General features: G+C 40.5%; 1 protein-coding gene across 2 annotated transcripts; it reads left to right on the top strand.

The window, feature by feature from the left end:
- The first annotated feature begins 3,338 nt into the window (after positions 1 to 3,338).
- ETS2 (ETS proto-oncogene 2, transcription factor) lies at positions 3,339 to 19,814 on the top strand. 2 transcript variants are annotated; one of them, XM_037903885.2, is made up of 10 exons: positions 3,339 to 3,472; positions 7,984 to 8,055; positions 11,766 to 11,886; positions 13,707 to 13,826; positions 14,150 to 14,350; positions 15,375 to 15,458; positions 16,406 to 16,627; positions 16,754 to 17,017; positions 17,661 to 17,779; positions 19,206 to 19,814. In XM_037903885.2, the coding sequence occupies exons 2-10, from the start codon at positions 7,984 to 7,986 to the stop codon at positions 19,419 to 19,421; spliced, it is 1,419 nt and encodes a 472-aa protein (XP_037759813.1). In that variant the 5' UTR covers positions 3,339 to 3,472; the 3' UTR covers positions 19,422 to 19,814. The 2 variants fall into 2 exon arrangements, with proteins under 2 accessions (XP_037759813.1, XP_043394156.1); XM_043538221.1 differs by lacking the exon at positions 3,339 to 3,472 and adding an exon at positions 3,998 to 4,019.
- The last annotated feature ends 2,189 nt before the right edge of the window (positions 19,815 to 22,003 follow it).

The following is a 22,003-nucleotide window of genomic DNA, read 5'->3' as shown; positions in this document are numbered from 1 at the left end:
AAACAAAATACATGTGTGTGACTTGACTAACAAAAACAGGATGCAAGTGGAAGTCACAAACTATAGAGGCAGTAGATTAATTTAATTATCTGGGATCATATATATCCAACCAAGAAGATTCTTCTGATTTCTTTAGAACTGCCTAAGATTGGAATGGCCTCTCTTAAGAAAGTGTGGGAAAACCACAGCACCTTGATATGCACAAAGGAGTGACTGATGAAAAACCTAATTTTTTCCATAGCAATTTATGGATGTGAATTGTGGGAAGTTAAAGCTGCTGACAAGAAGGAAACTGAAGCTTTTGAAAGGTGGCACTGGCAAAGACTCTTGTGTACCTCTTGGACAGAAAAAAGAACGAATGCCTCTGTTAGAAATATTATTGGAGAGAAGAAGACTCTGATGTCGGAAAACAACAGACACGAGCCTATGTACTTTGGTCAAAGGCGTAGAGTTAGAAATAAACTTGAGAAAGTTACTGTGGAAGGAATGGTGGGTCATCACAGTAGGGGATGACAAGAAAGTAGATGTATGGTGTGTGGCATGTCACTGGAAGATCAGGTGCTGAGTACTTAAAGGTTTCAGAGTAGCAGCCATGTTAGTCTGTATTCGCAAAAAGAAAAGGAGTACTTGTGGCACTAAGTACTCCTTTTCTTTCTGAGTACTTAAAGTTAGCGATGGATTGTGAAGGCTTTAGAAAATTCTGCTACGATGTCACCGATATTCAGATATGAATAAATGGATGTACTTACTTGTGCAGACACCTAGGCCTGTCTCCCTTAACCAGTAGGACAGTTCTGCACCTGTATGAGTAAACAGGATTCTGCATAAACACCTGCTCCCTTTGAGAGAAACAGCAGCAAGACAAGGCAGTTGAGATTTTGTATTGACAGGGCATGCCTAGGGCACTTTCTTTTGTTAACCAGGAGACCCTATGAAGATTTAGCTTTGTTTACATAAAATCTTTAGTTTACTCTGCATCCCTTACTCTGCATCCCCAACACTCAGAAACAGACTATATTGAAATTCACCTCAGAAAAGATCAGAGACATAGGCTTTAAAATATCCGCTTATCTCCCCTGAGAGCTTGAAAAAGCCAGCTTGTGCTGTCCCCTAATACAACAAAAAGTCACATGTCACCAATGAAAATTTCATCAGCTTTATCAAAATATTTTTTTACAGGATACAAAAAGAACAGTCAGTGTCTCAGACAAAGCAACAGAATCAAATACATAACATTAGTTTCTTGCAAACTATCTTAAACCTAAAAGGTCCATGAATTTTATCACTGTGACCTTAGAAATAAATGAGGGGGGAGAAAGACCAAGACTCAGAATAAATACACTGCAGTCCTGCAGGTAAAGATAGGTCTAGGTTTTCTTAACAACAAAAAACACACTGTACAGTCAGCTCTAAGGTTTTGTTGCCTGAGGCAACCCAGAAGATTGAACTCTCACTTGTAGTCCCCCAGTTCCCTGTTGCTTACATTAAAAAGAACAGCCAATAAATATTTAGCTGTCCCAAGATATTGTCTGTCCTTTCTATGTGGTGGAGCTCCAGAATCCTGGTTACATATCTCAATGATCTTGTAGCCTCCCAATTAAAGGAATAAGATGAAATGTCTTGGTTTTGTATCTAAAACCCTTCAAATGGTTTGGGAGCTGGCTACTTAAAAAGCATCTCTCTGTGTGATTCTACAGCAGCTGTGATCTGCTATCAAGCTGATAGCAAGAAGTGTTTCAGTGAAAGGTACTCAGTTCTAGAAGATACATACAAGGGCAGAAGGGGCCATTGTGACCATGATCTTTTGCCATAAAATTTCATCCAGAAATTCCTGCATCAATCCCATAATTTAGTATTTGGCATGGCGACTCCTCCATCAGAAATAATAAACAGGCTTGGAACGAATGACAACATTTGTGCTTTTTCATCCTTAGAAGTATCTACAGTGATATATGGACAATACCCAACAAAGCCATTTACATAGGTTACAGTGGCCCTGGGGAAACCCAGTGTCAGTTTAATGTGATACATCCTCTACCATGGCACTCAATACTGTCCAGGTTGGAAGGCAGACTTGAAGAACTATTTTCATGTTGCTCTGTGCCCAAGAGCCTGACACACCTCATCTTACAATAGTTTGGTACATCATTTGGTGTAATTAAAAACTAAATATTTTATATGCTTGTGATGTTCTTAGCTTCACAGATTCCAAGGCCAGGCAGGACCAGGATGATCACCTAGCCCAGTGGTTTTCAAACCATGGTCTGCAGACCCCTGGGGGTCCACAGACTATGTGTAAGGGGTCCGCAAAAGGCTGTCGTTGCCACAGAACAGCGGTTACAATGCTCAGGGGTCCATGGGCTATGTCTAAGATTTTCAAAAGGGTCCACACCTCCATTCACAATTTTTAGGGATACACAAATGAAAATAAAGGCTGAAAACAGCACTTAATTTGTGTCAGGGCTCAGCCCTGGCACCTTTAGGCTTAGAAGTTCATCGCCTGGCACCTTTGGGCTTGTGGCATCAGGTATGATTATAAAAAAAATTGTTTGAACCCCAGCACCTAAATGTGTGAGCCCGGGCACCTCTTTCATTACAAATTAAGCACTGGTTGAAAACCACGGATCTAGTCTCAGGGGGTAGCCATGTTAGTCTGTAGCCACAAAAACAACAAGGAGTCCGGTGGCACTTCAAAGACTAACAGATTTATTTGAGCATCAGCTTTCGTGGGTAAAAACCCCACTTCTTTGATCCTGTATAACAGGGGCCGTAGAACGTCCCCCAAATAATGCCTAGAGCACAGCTTTTAGAAAAACATCCAGTCTGAATTGGAAAAACAAAATCATCCCTGATGAAGAAGTCCCCCGGACTCTGGGAGAGAATCACGCCCATCTCCCTCAGAGGATATAGGTATTTCTTCCCCCCTCTCTCTTCTTTTGTGATGTAAACTCCTCAAAGGCAGGCTGGCCCCCTCCCTTCGGGGAAGAAAACAACAAACAGATGGAGGAGAGAGGCGGGGGCCCGTGAAAGCCCCAGCCCAGGCTCCGTTCGCACCCGGGCGGGGGAGGGGGTGGCGGCTGTTGGCTTGGCAGCCCCGGCAGACTCGAAAGGACAACACCCGCGATAAGAAAAGGAAGCGGCTCTTCCGCCTCCTCGTATAAGCCGGGGAGGCCGGGCCCGCGGGGAGGCGCGCTCCGCCCCCTTTTCCTGCCCGCTGAAGAGCCCGCGGGAGGCTCGGAGGAGCGCACACGGCGGAGCGCGGCGCACTCGGAGCCAGCAGCCGCGGCGGGCACAGCCAGCGCCCACGCACCCATCGCGCCGCGCCGCCCCCCGCGCCCCGCCCCAGCCACCGCGCAAAGGCGATTTTGGCTCCGGACGAGGCGGCGGCGTTTGGAGGCGGGAGGAGCAGCAGCAGCAGCGAGCGCTGGGTTTGGAGAGCTTCCCGGCGGGACCTCGGCTCGGGGCGGCCCAGGTAAGGCGCAGGATTCAGCCGCCCGGCGTGGCCCGGAGGGGGCGCGATGGATTTGAAGGGGGCGCTCGGCCGCCGCGTGGATCCGCAGCCTGTGCCGCTTGTCTCACGCTGTCCGCTCTTGCGCGGCGCCTGCAGCGAGACCAGCCTCCGCTCCTGCCGCCGCCGCTGGAGGGGCCGCCGGGCCGCAGCGGGCTCGGGGTCTGCCCCGGCGCCCAAACTTTGCGGGAGGGAGCCGCCTCGTACTGCGGCGCGGGCAGCGCCCTGGGCGCGGAACGACCCTTCCTCGCCCCACCCGCTCCCTCAGCGAGCCCGGCTGCTCCCCCCTCCGGTTTGGCGTGTAAGGGAATCGCTGTATTTTATAGCGGTGAGTCAGATGACACCGGTTAAGTAGGTGAGAGCCGATTTGGAGTCAAGCGGCGAGGGCAAATCGAAATTGGGTTTTGAAGGTCGTGTGTCCCCCCCGGCCTTACAGGGAGGCTCTTCCTAGCCTTGCCGGTGTGAGAAACATTTAGAAGTTCTTTTAGCCTGGCTGGTCTTACGCTGAACTGTGAGTTCTTGGAATCTATCGCTGGATTATGATGATCTCCTTTATCCTACTAGTGTGGTAGGAAGAAGGTGGCACATTGTTTCTGATACTCTGGAAGCTTGAGCAGTAGGTTAAACGTTGGAACTCACCGAAGTCCCTTGGATGTGACTGAGTGTTGGGGGGCAAAGAGGGGTGTGGTGGGTTTTTTGTTTTTTGTTTCTTTTAATAGCAAAGACTGGCTGACATGTCAGCCAATAAAACTATTTATTGTTACCTTACAATACAAATACGGGGGGGGGGGAGGGGGAAGAAGAGGGCTGGGGGGAGCAAACAGATTCAACAGCAGCAGCTTTTACATAGGAGTCTATGTACATCACAGTATAAAGTCAATTAAAAAAATTAAATCCAAGTTTTAAAAACCCCTTGTGTGATCTAAAACCAGTAACCAGGAGTTTGGGTGAGAGCTATATAGATTCTCCCTCCCCCAATACATCTAGAAATATTTTTCTAAGCCACCATTTGATAGGCAGATACATCAGATGTTTTGGTCTGGTTTTTGTTTTTTGTTTTGGGTGGCTTTTTATGTTAAAGGTTGGGGGGGGTTGTTTTGTTTTTTTGGTAGGTCTGGTTGCATGATTTCTACACCTTACTTTTTTATGGGCAAGTGTGTCAGCTGTGACAAGTCATCTATCATGTATTTAAGGAAGCATCACTCCTAACTGGAATCGAATAGTTAAACTTAGAAATTAAGAGCTTTCTTGATTTTTTTTTTTTTATTTATTTTTATTTTTTTAAAGCCCATTGTAAGAAACACTTTGAAGTCCAATGGAGTTTTGCTTAGGAAGAACTGGTGATCTAGGCTAGGAAGACTAGCTGCCTAATTAGTTAGGTCTCAAATATTAACACCGATTTTAGTTTTTCTTTTGAATAGGTACAGGCTTACTCTAGGTAAAGGAAGTACCTGGTTATTGCTGAAAGAAGTTGACCAGCATTCAGAAGTATTAGTTAATTGCTTGATCCTGTTTTGTCTGTTCAGGTTCACCCACTCTCAGCCGTGCACAGGTGTTGACAAAGGTGTTCTGCTAGTTACTCATTGTAGCCAACGAGAATCAGTTGTCAGTGTTTAGTGGAGGAGTGGGTAGTGAGGCCCAGTCACATTGAGCCATTGTGCCTTTTTAAGAACTTAAAATAACAGCATTCACCATCCCAATGAAATACTCCAACTTTAAGTCTCTCTGTTGCAAAGATCTGTATCGCACACTCCGCCCAGTTTATTTTCCAGTATGCTGGTGAGTTCCCTATCACAGAGCTGGAAACCCTTGCCTCATTGGTAGATCACCCAAACTGGTAACACTATGAGTAACTGTATCCTTTCATTTGTCATACAAGTTGTACTTGAAGAATTTGATCAAAGGAAAAAAAAATATTGATGAGGATTTTGGTGCATAATTGTGTGCTACAGAGTCTATTTCCAGTTGCCTTCAAAACATAACACTGACAAAGTGAAAGTGATTGTGTGTGGTTGAAATAGCAAGTAAGCAGACTGGCATAGAGAAATAGTGTTCAGTTTAATATACTGGAAGAAATGCCAGTTACACCTTTTTAAATACTACTTGTATTGTGAACACTTACTGAGACCAAAAAAAAGACAGGTAAAATCCTGGTCCTCTTGAAGTCATTGGCAAGATTACAATTGACTTCGGGGCCAGGATTTCACCTGAAATCTTCAGACTAATCACAATAAATGATGGGCCAAAAATTAAGGTTATTGGGAAAACATAGGCAAATGCATTTCTGCATCACAAATTGCAGCTATATCTAGAAGTTGAGGCTTATAGCTAGATACTACTCCTTATAATTTAACAGTAACAGATACTAAAAAGCTTTAGAAATTCATGATACTCTGAAAAGGAGCAACAACAGGATTAACAGGATAAGATGTTAATTTTAAAATAGTAATATCTTCAGGGGAGGGATGAGGGACACTTGAATGAATTTATGACCTGAACTGTGGAGAGATCACTATTCATTACCAACACGTTCATAAAAGAGAGAGGATATTTTGTGTTCTCATTTCCACACAATCACACCAATTAGCATTTTCCATATTTAGGTGAAGTTTGTCTGACTGTATTCCTTTCAAATGCAGTTGTTTTCTATTTTCAGTCATTGTTTTTGTATGTGGAAGAACAGTTGACACTAAAGCCAAAATGAGCCTTTAAGTTTAAATATTTAGGATTTTGAGTGATCGGACAAAGGAGAGGAGAAAAGAGGCTGGTTTTATTGGTTTATTTTTATAGATACTTTGGATGTTTATCATTACAGCAAGCTGTATTTGTTTTGCTTAGACCTTCTTTGATTTGCTTAGTTTCTTTTGAGTACTTGATTTTTTAAAAATTTTATTTTTACACGTGTATATAGGAGTAACCAAGGGGGGCAGAAATAATTTAATTTTCTAATAACTACAGCTTTGATGTGGGAATGGTGGGGCTGACCTTCTCCTGATATGGCATTTATGGACTAATATTAGTTTCTAAACACTTTCTGTGAAGGTGGAGAAGCCAGCATTGTGCTAAGACAAAATGAAAGGAAAAGTTTTAAATGAACAGTGTCTCAGTGGATTCTGATAAATCATTTATGTTCAATGTGGTTTGTCCTTATAAGCCAGAGCAATACCCGTAAGCCTACGTTACAGCCTTCTGTTTGAGTGAGCTACTATGAATATGTCACTATTTTGTCAAACATAGATTAGAACTAGTCATAAAATCACACACAATTCTGTTTCTGTATTACAGGCCACAGGACAGTATATTTTTATGCCACTGCAGACAAGTCTGTTATCAGTCCCATTATATTACAAAACCTCTTAAGATGTTGAGTTTATAACTGTAGTAAGATATTTTAGGCAGAAACTTGGCAGACAGTTGATCCTCAAACAAATATTTTTACCAAACTTGGTTATATTTTAAGTTATGAGTGTGCAAAACAGTAGTGTAACACTTTGGGGATATTTTCTTTAATAAATACTCGGATCAGTCTTTGGAATAGACTGTGTTGCGATTTCCATAAAAAGGGAGAGAATGTAAAATGGGTAATAGAATTAAAATATCTACCAGACAGTCAGCTTTTTCAGAGATACGTCTTACTGCATGTTCCTTCTGATGTGTTCAAAGTACCTAACGCTGCAGTGTTGTGAAATTACATCTGCTCACAATGGGTTGTTGCTTATTTTGCTTAGTCTCCAAATACTGTTTATTCAACTGATTGTCAAAGGGTAAATAACTGAAACTTGTATCCATCTATCAGAAACTACATTTTTCTCAGGCTAATAATTCACATTATAAACAACTTGTATTCAGTACTTGATTGTGTATTCTGGATTGTCCCAAAAGACATATTGTCCAAGATTTAGTTCCAAAATATTTTGAGTGAAAACAAAGAGGACTCACTAAATCTTACATGCAGCTCCACACCCTAATTGGAAAGGGAAAGTCGTAAGTCATTTATGGGTGTTTAGTAAAAATCCAGTAAACAAAGTCAAAATTCAAAAAGTCAAAGCATGAACATTTAAGGCACTGGAACCAAAACTTGAAGACTCCTAGGGATAAGCAATGAATAGTTGGCAAGCAAAGAATTTCTGTAGGCCTGTAAACTTAAATTCAACAAACTTAGGCACTATGAAGACTTTCATCTTGTATGCTAAGAGCTTGATCTGCTTCTCACATATACATCTCCTACCATTTTAATGTCAATGATTTTGATGGAGTTCATCCCAATTCAAAATGTGTAAATCAGGCCCAGTGTTGAGGACATAGTACTCAAGATGAAAGCTTTCATATTATTGCCTTGTCAGAGGATTCTCTGAATGAAGCATTTTGTTGTATTACAAGTTTATGGTTTACAATAGAGCAGATAAGGTGTTCCTGTTAATGGACTCACCTTCTACAAGAACACATTTTTCATACGTTCTCTTTTTTCATTTCAGATGAGTGACTTTGGAATCAAGAACATGGATCAGGTAGCCCCTGTGTCTAATGTCTACAGAGGAATGCTCAAGGTGAGTTTTCCTAGGAGAGATGCTAAAAACAAGCGGCCTAAACTCCCACTCCATGCACATATTTCTCATGTTAGTGAGAGACCTGCATATGCATGCTGAAGAGAGACTATGCTAACTACATTTGGGTTCCTTCTCGTTGATGTTTATTTCTATAAGATAAGGAACAAACACTTTATACCTAGCCATTTAAAGCACCCTGTTTAAACAGGAAAATATACATTTGACAAATCCATCTTAAAGATTGGAAAGCAAAATGAAAAGTCAGATTCTGATGTTCAATTTATTGAACTCAATCAGAATTGTGCAAGTAAGGGCAGCAGGACTGGGTCCTAGATGGTCTTTCTACATTTAACTTCATGCAAGGCTGTCAATGTCTTTTGATAGGACTGATGTATGTAAAAGCATTGGTCTAGTATGGGAAAATTAAATTCTCTGTGGTTATGTGCAAATCTACCAAACGAAAATCTAGAGTAAAATGCATGAAAACAAAACTATTCAGTCTTATATGTAAGAAACGGTTGTTCAAATGTCTTGACTTGCTTTAAAAGATATTTACAAATCGAGGACAGGTTAGAAAAAACAGAATTTAAAAGATTTCATTTTTGTAACTGTCTGCAAGAACATCCATTTAACATATTTTTTGTAATTATTCATGAAAGGTCTTTAGCCAGCATTGGTCGCTTGTATTGTGATGATCAAGGAAAAGCAAATACAGACCAGTCAAACTCTTTTTGGCCTAGAATGCTATGAGAAATGCTAGTGTTTGAGGGTATATCACAATTTCGTTTAAAGTCAGTTACAAATGTGTGTTTTTGTTTTTTGTTTCTCCTCTTCTCCCCCTCCTCTCCCCCCCCCCGACTTATATAATTTGTTTTGCTAACCAGCAACCAAATATTCATTTCACAGAGCATAATAGGAAGCTTTATGTGAAATTTGTGAATTGAGTGCTCTCCCATGCAGGAGTTATGCCAGGCACAAAGGAAATTGGAGTTAGATGACAATTTGTCGCAATCTTAGGTCAACCCTTAAGACTCTTGGAAACAACTATGCAGTGGTGAAATATTCTTTTGGATTTGCTTCAAGTTTTGCACAGTTTATTACTAAATTTATACATAACTGCCATGAAACCACATAATGCCCCACCCCCTCTTTTTTTTTTTTTTTGGTTGACTGAGTAAAGTGAGCAGGATTTATCCCATATGGGGTTTTATTACCTATTCAGAGCAATGTTTGAACATTAACTAATACATCTTACATTTCTGAAGTATGAGACATGGGTACAGTATGCTTTCTACTCATTCATATACTACTGCTTTTTTTTCCCTCCAGTGAGTCACTGTAAGGGTCATTTATTTACACAAAATACAGGAGTTTCCAGATTATGTTGAAAGATCTTGGCCTTTTCTCTAGATACAAATGGTGAATCAGAGCTATTATCTATTAACGTTTAAAGCATTTTTTAGTAGCAGACCAGACCAGCTGGTTTTAAAACTATTTCACAGATAACAAAAATCTTTAAAGTATCTTTACTCTGACTTTTTTTATTGCTGTCATATGTACATGAACAATCTTAATTAGTATGAAAAATATTACTTACACTGAGCTGACCAGCAGAGTTAATTTTTGGACTAAATTAGCCATTAGAAGGAAGACTTCTAGATTTTTCTTCATGCCAGCCTCTTCCTTCTGTGGGTCATAGGCTGCTATGAATTGCACCCTGAAATGCATAGCAACTTTTTATAAAAAACAATCTCAGTACTACTTGCAAGCCAAAGTGTCTGTCTGTCTTGAGTTTCTGCCCAGCCAGTTTACAAAACAAAAATAGCACCATACACCAAAATAGAAAAGCTGTAAACTCCAGAAAGGAACCATGGTGGATTCAGGAAAGACCAGATGGTTAATATGCTACTCTGCAAAAACAATTTAAGTTAGTACAGTCAATTGAGACCAAATCTGTGTTATGCTGAGGAGCATTAGTTTATTCTCAACAGAAATCTGTACCTTGGCATTAACATTTAAGTGGATGCCTAAGCAAATAGGAACTGTCCACAGATATTGTATGTGGTTCCTTAGTCTCTGGCTCCCCTTTACTGCAGATGCTCTCATATGGGTATCATTGCTGTGTTCTGTAGCTTTCCAAATACTGTATCCACAGGTTTGGGTTGTGGCTTTTGGTTTTTGTTTTTAAATCTCATCAATAGGAATGTCTAGTGATAGCCCCTACCTGTTGCTACAAGTCTTTTTCATGACTAGTTGGCATGTTAAGTATAAACTTATTCAGCTCACTTTGGTAGAAAAAGCTTGTAACTTCTAGACCTATTTATGAAGGAGGGGTGCATGTGGCCTGGGAGATTCAGTAATAACTTCGCATGTACACCACCTCCCAACTAGAGCACTTCAGAGTTTGAATGATAGACAAGACTTTCTACAAATATTTGTAATCTTTAATAAGTGACTATTAGCTCATCAGAAATCTCTCCTTTTCCCCCTCAAACATTCTATTATAGCCAGTCCCACTTATTCTTGTTAATTGGTTTAAACTAGCAAAGGCTCATTAGAGACTGCTGCGGATTAACAAGCTGCTTTTTATGAAATGCATTAGTTGGTACAATCCGGTTACCTAAACCATAAAAATAAAATAAACCTAAGAAAAGACTCTACTTCATAAATCATGTAAGACTGTTTTACAGTCTTAAGTAATGTCATTCAGATTGAATATTTCCAAAAATGTAAGTAAGCCTACTTGCGTCTTCACGTTGGCCATTATTTTTGTTATACTAGAAGGACTAGTGAATTATAATAATTAGCACTTAAAGGAAGTCATCATTAGCTGTCTGTTACAAGGCTAAAAATGATACTAACATCTCTTTACAATTTAGCAATCAGTTAAAATTTAGATACACACCTGTTAAAATGGCTGCTAGTTGTGCCTACTATAACTAAAGTTTGTAGTTTTCATTGTATCTCAATTTTAAAATAGTCTAGCATCTTTAATTCAAAGATGCAGCTGTCACACTGTAAAGCAGCCTTTTCAAACACAGTCTTGCAGAACGCTGCCTCCAGTCAATAACCGCTCATCTGGGAACTTGATCCTCTCACCTTCATGGAGGTAGAAGCATCAGTGCCTAATTGGGGTCATTTAACTTCTAACAATTTAATGCAGGCAGCATTGTCTTTGAAAAGATTAAACACAGCTCTTTTTTTGCATTTTAGCGTATCAGAGTTGCACAGTCAAAAATCAGAAGGCCAGATCCTCAGCTTATGTAAATCAGCTTAGCTCCAGTGAAGTCAGTGATCTATTCTTATTTACACCATCTGTGGGTCTGGCGCAGAAAGACAGGAAACATAACAGAAAAATTAGTTCATCTGCATTATATAAACATAGCATTCATCTATTTTGTATAATGTGTAGCTTAGTATACCACTGTTCATGTTGTAAAAAAATGATTACCATAGGACATACAGAACGTGCCACGCAGGAAAGTGAACACTGCTGTTGGAATCTTCTGCATTTTTATTTTAACTATGCAACCCTTAACATTGCATTAATAGTTATTTGTTTATACTCTGAACTCATGGTTTAATAGATTTCAGAAGATAGTACCTGGAGATAGTGTACATACAAACAACTTGTCCTCTTCGTAGTTGCTGTAAGCAGTGCTCTAGCAGAATACTTACACTGAATATTCTTTTTCTAAACTGTTTTGCAGCATCAACCAGCATTTGACACCTTTGACGTCACAAACTCTCTGTTTGCAGGATGTTTTCCCTCATTAAATGAAGATCAAACCCTTCAAGAAGTACCAACAGGATTTGATTCGATTTCTTATGGTAAATATTGTTTGCGTTTTACTTTGATCAGCCACATCAGTCAAAATAGAAAGTGCTGGGTTCTCTAAGTAGATTTCTGTCACTGTTACCTATGATGCACAACAATAAATCTTTAATAATAGAGAAGACTTTTTTTTTTAATATTACCTTAAGACTTCAGTCCTGTAGACATTTACATACATTAAGTTTATTCACATGAGTAGTTCTGTTGCTGGCTTACAGCTTCCCATAGCGGAAAGCTACACTGTAGTAGGGTGTGTGAATATAAGAGGATCTGTTGTCTGTAGAAGGCCAGTTAGGCATACTGAGGCAAAATTAAAAAGGTCTTTGGATGTGTGTATCTGTTAAGATTAACATTACTAATAATCTTTACCTACCTTTACTTGTTCATTTCTGTAACTCAAGTTGGTGTATTTTTAAAATGGGGAAAGACAGAATATTAGAGCTGTATTTAGTCCCACTGAACTTGTATAAATGTAGAACTCTGCAAGGTCCTTGGCCCCCTTTCCCTCAGGTTTATTGTGCAGCTTTAGAAATTTTGCATAAGTAACACACTGAAATCCTTGTAGCAGGACTGTACTCAAAGTTCTCAATTTACCTTCACCTCAGATCTCTCTGACTGGCTTATTCCCAAGCTACTCCGATACAATGGTGATGGGTGTTGCACCTAAGTTTTTTAGTCAGCCTTGCAGTGAGCTCCACATGTGTGCAGAGGTTCACCTGCTTGCTCACGTGGAGCTCATTGCAGACCATAGATAGCTAGATTAGCTTTGCAGGTTCATGCACAGTCCTAAAGCCTGACAGCTTATCTCATGCGTATGCACACTCTCCCTGTGACATTAACTTTATTAGATATAGCAATTGTTAATGACGCAGTTAGGTTGCACTCATGTTAACTACAATCTGTGCACTCGTTTTCAAAGAGATTTGTGGAAAGTTGAAAGTTTGAAGAAGTATTGACCAGCTGGTTCCAAGCTAGAGGGAACCCAAGGAAATGTCTGACACCAGTCAGAATATCAAATCCGGGTAACTTTTTAAAATGACAGATAATGCAAAAACAATTTGACCAATTTTCTTCAAACTTTACTTGAAGATGCTCTTTACTTCCAGAAGAAGTCTGGAAATTTTCATGCCAAATCTTTCTAATAAAGAAGATAGGATGGGGGCTAAATTATTCCTTTGAATGGAAGTTGGTTGCAGCATTAACTAAGGAGTTGCTTATCTATATTATGAATTTATAACAGTTTATGGCTGCATAAAATTCAAGTACCAGGATCATCAGCCAGTTACATAAATTTGGCATTGGGAACTAGCTTGTGACCCAAAATGTATTACATTCTAACCATTGAATAATACATGACAACACCACAAATTCAATTGACTGATCTATGCATGAGTGGGTCTGACATTCAATCTAGTGCAGTGGTAAATGTACCGCAAGCCAACTCATCATTGCTACCCTCCTCATTACTTGGTTCTCAAGCTCAGTGCAGGGTATCCAGAGTTGACAAGAGGTCACTTGGCTCTCAGATTATAGAGGAGAGAAGAGGAAGAAGCAGTCTTCTTGTTTTCTCATAAAGATAATTGACTCTACATAACAAAGGCATACTTCTTACTACCAAAGTCAATCTGAGTCTGCATCATTAGCTGCGACAATCTTACGCTGGCATAGAAATAACTATTACAGATAGGGCTTGCCATATTTGGTCCCATTTTATAGTTGGAAGCCTCTTTTGCTCGTTCTTTAACATTGTGGATTCTTCCTTGTCTGGTCCATTAGCCTAAATGCTAATGTCTCCCCTCCTCCCCCTTTCTTTTAGAGTCAAACAGCTGTGAATTGCCTCTCCTAACCCCATGCAGTAAGGCCGTGATGAGTCAAGCTTTAAAAGCTACTTTCAGTGGCTTTGCAAAGGAACAGTGTCGTTTGGGTATCCCAAATAGTAAGTGCTTTCTTTTTATAATCTTTTTAGTGCAAAAATGATGCTGATTGGTTAGATGATGAGAAGAGCAAGTAAACTGAGCTCATCCACTGATTAAAAGAAGATAGAAGGAAAAATTAGGGCAGTGATTTAAAATTAAGACTAAATCATTGATATTTGAGCTTCAGAAGTAGATATCCTAGATAACTCTTTTAAACATGAGCCCTCACTCTCAATATCTTTTTACCTAAACTTTTATTTTAGGTTCTTATGAACATAAATATCAAGAGTTGCCTCTAAATGTTATGCATTTTTCTTTTCTCTTCCGCCTCCCCCATTTGCAGATCCTTGGCTATGGACTGAACAGCAGGTTTGCCAATGGCTTTTTTGGGCTACCAGGGAGTTTAGTTTGGCAAATGTGAACTTTCCTCAGTTTGTCATGAACGGCCAAGACTTGTGCAACCTGGGCAAGGAACATTTCTTGGAGCTGGCTCCTGATTATGTAGGTGACATTCTGTGGGAACACCTGGAACAGATGATAAAAGGTAACTAGAGAGCCAAAAAGGACTCCTGCTCTGTGATCCTAACAAAGCAATCCCCTCAAACAAAACTGTGATGTATTTCACTGAGTTGTGGTTTTGTAATTGCCTAAAAAAACTCAAAGTGAATTTTTAAAATCTTTAAACATTATCAAAGGTAGCTTTAAAAAATCGTTTTCTGGAGAGCATAAAAGCAATCAGTTGTTTCTAGCTTGTCAATTACTGCCAGACTGCAGTTGTCTCAGCAGCAGTTCTATACAGAATAGTCATTGATATAAATGAGATTAGGATGGATCTGATGCAATATATAATCCAAATCAGAAAAAAAATGTAACCAAAAGTCAAACTAGGTCAAGTCATGTTACTAGTGACTTTTACCAGTGTTTTGGAATAAGTCAGTGAATGAATGTAGGAGTGACAGAGACTTGAGGGTCTTTTCATTGAGACAAAAGAAGGATGAGGACAAATTTTGTCGAGGGGCTTCACATGGATGCAGGGATCTACCCACCCTAATCCTCCAACAAGATGAGAGCCAAAACTACTATATTGAAAAAAGGAGAACTTTTTTTTTCTTTTCCCATTGTTACCATAAGCTGTCTTTTTCATTTAAGCATTTGTTAAACAACTTTGGAAGTTGAGTGTTCTTTTGTCTAGCTGGATTTTGGTGATTTTGCTTTTTGTCTTTTCACTGTTATAGTCCTGTGTGTAAAACACTTACCTAATGCCCAGATCCTACAAACTTTTAAGTATGTGTATATAATCCCCATGACTTCTATGGGACTGCACATGTGCATGAAGTTAAGCAATTGCTGAAATGTTTGCAGGATCAGGGCCTTAAATGTGTTGCAGATTTTTAGACCGATTGAATATTAGAATTCTATCGGCATGAAATTTTCCCTACCAACAGTTATTTCTTTGAAAGTTTGTCGGGTGACTAACTTTGTGACTGTCACAAATACCTCCAGTTGCCTTGAAGTTCCCCATAATGTCCTGGTCAGATGTGTAAAAAGAATATTTGTTCTGTTTTCAGACAGTCAAGAGAAGACACAGGACCAATATGTTGAAAACTCTCATCTTACCTCAGTCCCACACTGGGTCAATAACAACTCATTAAGTAGGTATCCTGATCTGGTTGACATTTAAAATCCCTTCCTTAGCATTATGCTGCACGTGATATCACAAACTGTAATTCTGCAAGTTTGGTTTGAACACTGAAAATAATCAGACTAGATATTTTCTTGAGGCAAATCTTGGAGTCTGTGAAACCAGGAGGAAAGACAGTGTGAAAGTTGTGGTTAATCAAAGTCAAGTCTTGATTTTTGGCAATTCATTTACCAAAAACAAATTTGGGATTTCATAACTTTTCTGCACAAATAAAGTGTTTAGTACAAACTGGCCATTACCACAACTACCAGGCTGAATCTAAAAGCAGCACTGATGAGGGTCCAGCAGGAGTCATGTTTTTGGTTCTTTTTGGTAGAAGGAAGGTGGAGGCAATATGAAGCCTCAGAGGGCAGATGGAGTAAATAGGGAGGGAGAGGACAGGGACCAGTGGCCCTCTCCTGACATCTCTCTCTCCCCCCTACCCCAGGCTGCTTATGTGTATGAGGTTGTATTTTCAGCACAGTATTTCTCAATCTGCTGATCAGTTAACAAGAGAGGAATCCTGCTATGGACCACCTAGCCCCCCTCCCCAGCACTTTCTATCTCTGTTCTGTCATTCTGGGAAACCAGAGAGCTCTGTGCGCAACTGGCAATCTGTAAATCATACGGCAGATACTGGTTGTGTGATACAGAACCTGGTTAAACTCTAGTGCAGTCAATTGGAGTCCTTCCACTGACTTCAGTAGACTTTTTGGATTAGACCCATACCCTATCGTTCCTACCCAGTCTGGTTTTCCGCTTAAAAATATTTTTTTAGTGGCATAACTGTATGTCTGTGTTGCAGTGGAAGGGTTGACTTGGTTTTGTTCTGCTTACATGAAGGTATTATGTTTATGAGAAGGATTGTTGTGAATAACTAATCCATTCCTTTTTTCCCCCCTCTCCTTGTCATTTTAGGTTTTAATACAGAACAGGCCCCTTATGGTATGCAAATGCATAGCTACCCCAAAGCCAGCCTCCTGAGTGACTTATGTCAGACTTCTGCAGGACCAAATCTCCTCAGCCCAGATCAAGAATTTTCGATGTTCCCCAAAGCTCAGTTAGAGACCGTCAACGTGAACTACTGCTCCATGACCCGCGACTTCACAAACAATCTGAATTTGCTGATGGATAACTCTGGTAAGATTTACCTTATCCATTTGCTAATTATTACTTTAAGGCTCTATACTCTGTGCACTCTTTTTTACTTAATGTGGCTTATACATACAAAATAAACTGAACAACAACCATTATTTAATTTTTTAGGTAAGCCCAGAGAGCATGAATCAAGTGACAGCGGCACAGAAAGTTATGAAAGCACAGATTCTCAACTTCAGTCCTGGAACAGCCAATCCTCTTTAGTGGATGTACAACGTGTGCCCTCTTATGAAAGTTTTGAAGATGATTGTAGCCAGTCTCTATGTCTGAACAAACCTACAATGTCTTTCAAAGACTACATTCAAGAAAGAAGTGATCCTGTAGAGCAAGGGAAACCAGTTATACCAGCAGCAATTCTAGCAGGCTTTACAGGCAAGTGATGTCACACAATATATCTCTTGTTCTCTCGCTTCTGATCCCTTGTGTGGGTATATGTCCGTTGTGATAAAGGAAGAGTGTAGCTCTCAAGCTCCCTTACTCATTGTTTGTTCATGAATGATTTATTCACTAATAATGCAATATTCTAGTAAAAAAACAGCCTGTTTTAAAACCTGGAATGAATTCTATTTTGGGTAGAGCTCCATCTGCCTAAAAAGAAGGGAAACTCCAGACAAAACCTTCAGTTCAAGGAGTTCACCAGCACTGACTCACCCACTAAGCACTCATTCCTAGACTACTTAACTCAGGCAAAATGCTCATCACTGGAAGCTTCATCAGGGCACGGACTTTAGTTTAGGACCTTTAAGGTTTTAAATATAGCTGCCAGCAGAAAGGAATGAAGTGAAGGGGTGGGGGAGAAGTAAAGCTTGGTTCAAATAACTACTTTGAATTAAAATAGTGTACTCAGTTCATTATAATGTATCCTTCAGCAGATTCCTGTTACAGAAACAGTCGTTCTTTGCCTCAGCCAAACATCTTAAAATTATATTAGTTAGATAAATCTTAGGATTATGGTAGGGGTCTTATTATATCCTTTAGTTGTGGCTAATAATTTTACTCTTCTTGGTTTTTACAGGCAGTGGACCTATACAACTGTGGCAATTCCTTCTGGAGTTACTAACAGACAAATCCTGTCAGTCATTTATTAGCTGGACTGGAGATGGATGGGAGTTTAAACTTGCTGATCCAGATGAGGTATGTGGCTAATTGTGACTGAATAAAAACCTAGGGCCTGATCCTCCATCAGTGAAAGGCACCCCTCAAGGCAAAGTGTTTACAAGATCAGGAGTCTTTGCCTCTGTAAATGTTTTACTGCTGGGTGACTTCGAGAGCATCAGTCAAGTACTTAAGTGTACATAAAAGTTTAGTGTATTATAGTCCTGTCTTTGCATGCTGCCTTTACATTGCAGCATTGCTTAACTGTTTAAGGAAAGTAACTTAACTGATAAAACCTCTGGGAATTGAGAGAAACATGGCAGATGCACAGACTAGTGAGGCCTTCAAAGGTCTGTTTTTAGATATACATCAAATGACTGCTGTGATCATTTGGAAATTAGTCACTAACAGAATAAACTCCAACCCTCTAATTGACGATGGAACCCCTTTCTGACGCAGTTAAAGGGCCTGATCCAAGGCCTACAGAAGTCAATGAAAAGACTCCTATAGCCTTCAGTGAGCTTTGGATATGGCCTTAAGTGACTTAACCACCTCACATGTGAGGTGGTTAGCTCTTTGAGAGAGAGGAATTCACCTTAACCTCTTCTCTATCACTAACAACTTTTTTTCTTTTAAAACCCTTTGTGGCAAGGTGCCTCATGCGCCCATCCACTACCTATTGGCATCATGTTCATAGACCAGAGGTGGGCGAAGTACGGCCGGTGGGCCATATGTGGCCCGTGGGACTGTCCTACCCGGACCCTGAGCTCCTGGCCGGGGAGGCTAGTCCCTGGCCCCTCCCCCGCAGCAGTGCTGCTGCTGTGCCGCCAGCGCTCTGGCCCACCACTCCTGCCGGGTGGTGGGGCTGGCTCTGGTGGGCTGTGAGCTCCTGCTGCTCTGAGCAGCATGGTATGGGGGTGGGGAGCAGGGGGTTTGGATAAAGGGCAGAGGTTCTGGGGGGGCACTCGGGACAGGGAACGGGGGGGGTTGGGGTCCCAGGGGGCCGGGCAGGGGTGTGGATAGGGGTCGGGGGGCACTCAAGGGACAGGGAGCGGGGGGGTTGGATAGGGGGTGAGGTCTCAGGGGGGCAGTTAGGGACAGGGGTCTCGGGAGGGGGTGGTCAGGGGACAAGGAGCAGGGGGGGATTGAATGGGTTGGAGGGGGCAGATGGGGGCAGGGGCCAGGCTGTGGTGGGGAGGCACAGTCTTCCCTACCTGGCCCTCCATACAGTTTCGCAACCCCAGTGTGGCCCTCGGGCCAAAAAGTTTGGCCCATAACTCAGATTGTTTGTTTAAGACTTCAACTCTTACTGACCTAAGTATCCTCACTGATTTGATGGCATTTGAACCAACAAAATGACTTGGTTGCTAAATAAGTTTTAATTTTCCTATTTATCAGCTAACTGAGATAGTGTGCTTTAATTGGTTTGTTCTGCCTTTCTCTCCCCCCCCCCTTGGGGCTGAAGGTGGCACGACGGTGGGGAAGAAGGAAAAACAAGCCAAAAATGAACTATGAGAAACTAAGCCGAGGCCTGCGCTATTATTATGACAAGAACATCATCCACAAAACCTCAGGGAAACGCTACGTGTACCGGTTTGTATGTGACCTACAGAACCTGCTGGGGTACACGGCAGAGGAACTTCATGCCATGCTGGGAGTGCAGCCAGACACAGAAGACTGAACGCTGCGATTATCATGCAAAACTGGCAGAGATTGCAAGATTTTGAACTGTGACTAGGACCCATCTGCAGTCAGTCTTTTCAGATTGGTGCAACTGTTAAGAAATAAGGACCTTGAACTGGTTTTGTAATCAGGGAAAGCTGAAGGAAGAAGTGGCCTTATTTCGTCAGATGCAATGGCTTCAAGTATTGCTGCACCAAGTCCCGTGGAGCAGTGTGGAGGATGACACAGTGCCTAGCTCTAACCTGAAGACATGAAAATGCTCTAGGGTTAAATGTTTTGGCCTTTTATTATGGGTTGTTTTTAATACCAAAGGTTGGAGAGTGACCAGTTATACATCAGAATTCTAGCTCAAAACTTAACCACGTTGCTTACATCATGATATGCATTTTTTTTAAAAAAAACCTACTTAACCTTTTATTTTAAAGCCGAGGGTGAGACAATTTGTATTGTACATTTTATTACACGAACATGTTAGGTACAGAAACAAATTTTGTTTTACGTTTCAAAACTTGGTGTAGCAATTATAATTTTTTCCTTTCGAGGGGGGAATCACACCATTTCAAGTCAGTTTGTATATATTTATATGCTGCTTCTTGAAGTTCTTTAATGTTCCTATTTAACAGATATTGTATAATGTAATTTAAACTAATTGTATGTGTGTTTGAAATAGGAAGAATGTAAATGTTTGTTTCATGTTTGAATAGGACATACAACATTTTGCAGTTTGAGGAAGTCTGTTTAAATGCCTTGTACGTGATTATACTGTAGGCCTGTAATATGACAGTCAGATGGAGGGTATCGGTGAATATTTTGCTCTGACTGTAGTTGGTAAACTTTGTTCATTTTGGCATTTTTACAAGAAACTGATGTAGTCTGGGGCATAAAGGGCCTGTTTTGCCTAACTGAAAAAAAACATTAAAATGGATAAGTGGAATTTTTCTTGATAAATGGCGCATGTTTTTTCACTTCTATGCATGTCCTTTTAAAAACAATTTATATACAAGCCTTTTTCTGAGTTGTCTTTTTTTTCCCCTCTGGTTTATCCCATATGATTAAAATATGAATTCTATTTTTGGAAATAATTGTGGCTCCTTTTCAGAGATCAGGAGGGATTTATGTAGCAGCTATTTTTTATTGCAAAAAAAAAAACCAATTCACTGGAAAAATGTAATTTGTAAGCCTTATTTTTTATCTGAGCTTGATGTACACTGAAATGTGTTGTACAGTGTGGGGGGGGGGGAACAAATCTTTATTAAAACATCTTAAACAGAAAAAATGGTGTGCATAATTTCTATGAATTCCTAAATATTTTGATTGGCTTATAGTCCTTTTTGGGAACAGAAATACCTTCTAAAGTCACAGACCTGATTCTCTCCTCAGACCAGTGTAAACTGGAAGGAAGTCTCTCTTGAAAAGAGTTGAGGTACCTCAGTGTACAGCTCTTGTGGGAGGAGAATTAGCTTTGTACAGAACATGTTGCACAAGGCTCTATGCCCTTCCTCAAACAGCCTTGTGCTGGCCCTCTCCCCCTTTACTGCTAGAGAGTACAGTACATATGTCTGATTCAAGTTACAAGAACTTATGTTCCCCCATCATCTGGAGAAGTTAATATTTTTCAAGAGTTTTAACTCAAACTGGCATTTGATCATTTGGATTAAGGTAAAGTATGAATTTTAAAGTGCAATTATGGACACTTATTCCAGAATAACTCCATGTTCTGTAGAAATGCTATTACAACCTAGTACCAAACTGGTAAGTGTGTGTGTAGGATGCATAACTCCCACTCATGTTGGAAAACATTCCCAGCACTTCTTGGTATGGAATAAGCCACTTTGCAAAGACCATAAGTCATTTGTTTCCCACCGTAAGATAGTAGGCCATAACATGCCAGTCATTTTTAAGCTTGCCTTTCTCTAAAGGAGGAAAAAATGGAGGAAACAATATGATCAAGTGTTTTTAAAAGATAAATTGTCCTTGTTTTAGTAGCTACAAAAATAAGGGCCAAATTCTGCTCTCATTACACTGGATTCAACCTACTGTAAAAGCAGAACTTGTAGTTTTATAAAGTGCTCTTTAAAACAAAATACAGTGGCCAAGTTCTCAAACTTGGCCTTCTAAATGTCTTGGACTAGCTGGTCAGAACCTCCTCTGTCAATGGCTGTAGGATGCACCATGAACTTTGAGGGCTAAATCATGCACAGGGACTGCCCTTCTTTCTAGCCTTTCCATGGCCCATACAAAGGAAAGAGGGGGAAACACTGTGCTCACCCCCCCTATTTCAGGCCCACATATGGGGTCTGCTGAATTCAGGCTGCAGTTTGTAGCTGTCTTATCTGCAAACAGAGGAATGTATAGCTTGAACAGAAATACAGTTTCTAGGGCCTGAGCCAAAGCCCAATAAAGTCAATGGAAAGGCAGCCAAAATTGTTAGTGGGATTTGTAATGTACTACACTGTAGATATAGAAATGACTTCTAGCCTGGGTTTCTAGGATGGGTGTGGGGGGCAGGAGCCATCAATGCAGTATTTCCTTTACAGCCATGTTATTGTCTACAATCATATTTTCCTCTTTCTGTGCCAC

The sequence above is a fragment of the Chelonia mydas genome, chromosome 1, assembly GCF_015237465.2.
Source record: "Chelonia mydas isolate rCheMyd1 chromosome 1, rCheMyd1.pri.v2, whole genome shotgun sequence".
In the NCBI taxonomy this organism is placed as follows: Eukaryota; Metazoa; Chordata; order Testudines; family Cheloniidae; genus Chelonia; species Chelonia mydas.
This window is presented reverse-complemented; position numbering and strand designations above follow the sequence as displayed.